Source organism: Parasteatoda tepidariorum, chromosome 10 (genome assembly GCF_043381705.1).
Source record: "Parasteatoda tepidariorum isolate YZ-2023 chromosome 10, CAS_Ptep_4.0, whole genome shotgun sequence".
Taxonomy (NCBI): domain Eukaryota; kingdom Metazoa; phylum Arthropoda; class Arachnida; order Araneae; family Theridiidae; genus Parasteatoda; species Parasteatoda tepidariorum.
The window spans coordinates 185,540-190,393 of NC_092213.1; the positions used below are offsets into that span (position 1 = coordinate 185,540).

The following is a 4,854-nucleotide window of genomic DNA, read 5'->3' on the forward strand; positions in this document are numbered from 1 at the left end:
GTCGTTTCTGCATTAAATTTCATTTGATACTGATGATTCTTTCATGGTGTTGCATTTTCTACAAACAGCAGTTTAGAAGCACCAAGAAATGTTTCATCTGCCATAAAACGAATCACCTAACTAAAGACTGCTATTTCCGAAACAAGAAAGAGGGAAATCAAAGCCCAGCATCTCAAGAAAAAAGAACAATTGCAACTATAAATCGGTTATGAATAAAACCAAAAACAATAACGCTCATTGTGCATTTGAAAATCAGGATAAACATTCTAGTGAAAATTTCGCTCTTACCGCCCAGCAAAAACAACATCGCGTAAAATCTAGTGCTACTGATACAAACAAAACTGTTTTCATTCTGGATTCTGGTCCTATTTCACACATGGTAAAAGATTTAAACTTTTTTGAAAACATAAGTTATATTAACGGAATAATACAATTAGCAGGTAAGAAAGCAAATTTAATTTCTAAAGGTATTGGTATTGTTTAAGTTACTACAACAGTTGATAATTGCAGAAAAAATCTAACAATATATGATGTTATATATGTACCAGATTTACGAAACAATTTAATTTCAGTAACTAAATTAATTGATAAAGGTTATAAAATTAAATCTAATGGTAATGATATTTTGATTTTAAGTAATGACAATCGCATTGTTTTAGAAGCTGTAAAAGTAAACAATTGTTTTGAAATTTTAATGTTACCGTGTAATAACATTTTACATAATTTGTTTGATTATAATGATACAAATAATTCTGAGTTAGAGTGTAATGAAGTAAGTAATTTGGATACTTATAATATTTTGGCATAAAAGACTTTGTCATTTAAATCCACAATACATGGTAAAGAAATAGAATAGAAAAAAGTTCAATTATTCTTTCCTACCTGGATCTTATCTATTTACCAGACTTCGCTACTGCAAATCTTCTTCGCTTGTGCTTAAAAGAAAACGAATTCTAATAATAAACCAAATTTAATGACAGGACGGACATTACAGAAAACGATCTTCTTTAACGAAGCTATAGAAATCAAACTAACACAAAATGAAAAAACATTAATATTCATAATATGCATTCAGTCTGAGCGCCATCTGTTGGCATTAAAGTTAATCTGTTTCATCCTCCGGCCCCAAAGGACCATTGGACAAACAGTTTTCGGTCCTTTTGAGTCTTAGCCAAGTTCACAAGGATATAGTAGTTGAACTGGTCTTTTTAAATTAGTTCCGTTAGAAAGTCTAATTGTGCTCGATCGCGTCTTTCCATCACGTCCAGGATGGACACAGGTGACAATCCCCATTTTCCACATGAGTCGAGGAAGTTTCTCGTCGTACACTAGGACGGCTGAGTCTTTGGTTGGTAGAACATTTTCTTTCTGTCTCTTTAACTGGTGGGCTGTTCTTAGTTCTAGAAGATACGAAGATTTCCATTTTTTTCCATATTCTTTCTAAGAGGGAATTTTTTTGCTTCCATCCTTGTTCTAGATTGGATTTGCTAGAAGTTGATTGAGTCGAAGCTGTGGGAGGTGGGAGAGCAACAAGCCTTCTGCCTATGAGGAAATGTCCAGGTGTAAGCGGCTCAGGTTCCTCAATATCACTGTAGACAAAGGTCAAAGGTCTGGAATTTATAATTGCTTCAACTTCAATAATTATGGTCTCTAATTCCGGAAACGTTAAAGATGTTTTTCCCAATATTTTTCTAAGGCAAATTTTTGTAGATTTTATCAGTCTTTCCCAAAATCCGCCCCACCAGGCAGCTCTTTCAACGATGAAATTCCATTCTATGTTTTTAGTGGCAAAATAATTCTGAATTTCTTTGTCCTTTAAAAATTTCCACAATAAATTTATCTCAATTTTTGCTCTTTTGAAAGTTCTTGCGTTGTCAGAGTATAGTTTTCTACAAAGTCCTCTGCGGGATACGAATTTTCTAAAAGCAAGTAGGAATGTCTTTGTAGTCAGATCTTCAGTGAGCTCAAGATGGACGGCTCTGGTGACAGCGCAGGTAAAAAGCAAAATATAAGCTTTTTTTATCCCGTTGAAACTCTTCACATAAAGTGGACCTGCATAGTCGATTCCTGTTACTTCGAATGGATGAGCCTGTTGAATGCGGTCTGGAGGGAGAGGAGCTTCGTCTTGGGTAAAGGGCTTAGCTCGAAATTTCTTGCAAAGATTGCAGTTGAAAATAATACTCTTAATTCTCTGCCTTCCTTTAATAATCCAATAAGTTTCTCTAACGTCTGTTAATGTGTCAGCAACTCCTGAATGTCCTAATTTTTCATGACTTCTGCGAATTACAAGATTCGTAAAGTGACTTCTACTAGGCAGTAGCATCGGAGATACTTCGTTGTGACTAATTTCAGCATATCGAAGTCTGCTCTGTAAGCGAATGATGTTATTTTCGTCTAACGAAATGAAAAAGTTTTTCAATATTGACTTTGAAGATATGTCTTCTCCGCTTTTTAGTGCCTTCAATTCTTCTCCAAAATGCTCTTCTTGAGTTGTCTTTATCCAATATTCTTCTGCTGATTGTAATTCTTCGCAACTAATAGTTCCGGTTTTTCTGTTTTCTCTATTTTTAAGATTAAAGATAAATCTTCTTATCCACGCAGTGATACGTAAGATTTTCGTTAAATTTCCAAATCTTTCAATATTAATAATTTTCTCCATCTCTGAATCTATTGAAAGAACTACTGACTTGTCAACCTCTTCATTATCGATAGTTGCAAGCTCTTGATTTTCCTTAGGCCAATTATCTTCACTTTTTATCAGCCATTGGGGGCCGATCCACCACAATTCTTTGTTAAGCAGATTTCCTAAGGATTCGCCACGAGTTAGCAGATCTGATGGATTTTCGTTACCAGGACAGTGCGACCATGAAGAAGTGTCAGTTTTTGAACGAATTTCAGTAACACGATTTTGGACAAATGTTTTCAGCCTTTTAGATTTTCCACGAATCCAGTGAAGTACTATCATCGAATCTGTCCAGAATCGAACGGAATAGTTTGTCACAGATGAAAGGCTGTTCTTTACATATTCAAATAATCGACTTCCAATTACAGCTGAGTGTAATTCAAGTCTCGGAAGTGTCACCTTTCGAAGAGGAGCAACTCTGGATTTAGAGCAAATTAACGATGTTCGAAAATGTCCATCATAGTCTGTATATCGAATATATAGGACTGCACCATACGCTCGTTTGCTCGAGTCAACGAAACAATGAAATTGAAAACTTCCCTTTTCTTCAGCATTTTTCAGATAAAATCTAGGTATTTCAAAGTTATTTGAGTCTTTTAGTTCATCACACCATTTGTTCCAGTCTTTCGTTATATTTAATGGTAGAGGATCATCCCACTTGAATTTTTGTTCCCAAATATCCTGAAGAAGAATCTTTGGTCTCAGCGTAAAGGGACTAATAAATCCAATAGGATCAAATATTTTCGATGCAATTTTTAAAATTAATCTTTTAGTTAAAGGATTAAATTTGTTACTTAATTCAGCAAACTTGCATTCTAATTTTAGCGAATCATCTTTCGAATTCCAAACGTAACCTAACACCTTAGAAATTTCATTTATATTTTCGTTACAATTTTCGGACTGGTCTAGTTTTATCTGAAGAGATTCCGAATTTGTTTTCCACTTACGCATATTAAATCCACCTTCACGTAAAATTTCTTTTATTTCCTTATAAATTAAAAGACATTGGTTTTCGTTATCTAATCCAAAAATCAAATCATTAACATACAATTTAGAATTTAAAATTTTATATGCTAACGGATATTTACGTTCGTACTTTTTTATATGAAATTTGAGAGTTGCAGCCAATAAAAATGGACTTGGAGTAGCACCAAATAATACACGCGTCATTCGAAAAATTTTAATTTTTAACTTCTCTTTACTTTCAAAATTGTCCTCGAACCATAAGAATCTAACTGCATTTCTATCTCTTTCATCTAACAATATCTGCAAAAAACTTTGCTTTATATCGGCAGTTAAAGCGAATGATTTGCTTCGGAAATCTAAAAGTGATCTTAAAGAGTCGGGATTCAGATTCGGTCCGGAATATAAACAATCGTTCAATGATAATTTATTTTGCGAGTGTGATGAGGCGTCATAAACTACTCTTAACTTCGTAGTAGTTTTATCATCATGCATGACGGCACGATGAGGCATATAATATTCTCTATCCATATTCGTTTCACCCTTTTCATTCATTTCAACGGGTTCCACTATCCCCTCGCAAATCTGCTTCGATAATACATCCCTATAACGATCATAAAATTCCTTATCTTTATCAAATCTCTTAACTAAACTTTCTAAGCGATATTTCGCGATTTTATAATTATTTTCTAAATTTTCAGCATTTTCATTCCACGGTAATTTTACCACGTATCTATTGTTTTGAAATTTTATATTTTTCTCAAAATCCTGTAAGATAAATTCCCCATCATTATTAGACAAATCCCTTTTTTCGTTTTCGATACCGATTCGATAAATGATTTTTGACTACCTAAATCAAAAAAGATACGTATTTCAGCTCGTTTGTTTTTATTTTCTGCTAATACCGTCGCGGTTTGGAGTAAAATATTACTGCTCGGATTTTTACTTTCTGCAACAGAAGACACAATAGTTTCATTTTGGGGGACTTCGGGTTTTGATTCTAAAAGTTTATCGCATATGTTTTCATTATGTTTTTTACTACAAATAGTACAAGCAGGTTTCTTAACACATCGCCTGACAATATGAAATTTTTCTAGACAATTAAAACACCTACCTTGACGTAATAAACATTGTTTCTTTTCGGCAACACTTAATTTACATTCATCATTTTTATGATCATTAGAACAGAATACACATTTAGTTTCTAA

At 33.6% G+C, this 4,854-nt stretch overlaps 1 protein-coding gene across 1 annotated transcript; it reads right to left on the reverse strand.

The window, feature by feature from the left end:
• Nucleotides 1-1,258: 1,258 nt before the first annotated feature.
• LOC107443136 (uncharacterized) lies at nucleotides 1,259-4,201 on the reverse strand. Its single transcript, XM_043056567.2, has one exon. The coding sequence runs from the start codon at nucleotides 4,199-4,201 to the stop codon at nucleotides 1,259-1,261; it is 2,943 nt and encodes a 980-aa protein (XP_042912501.1).
• Between the last annotated feature and the right edge of the window lie 653 nt (nucleotides 4,202-4,854).

Coding starts and splice junctions, on each gene's coding strand:
- LOC107443136 (XM_043056567.2), bottom strand. CDS start 4,201: ATGAATGAAAAGGGTGAAACGAATATGGATAGAGAATATTATATGCCT.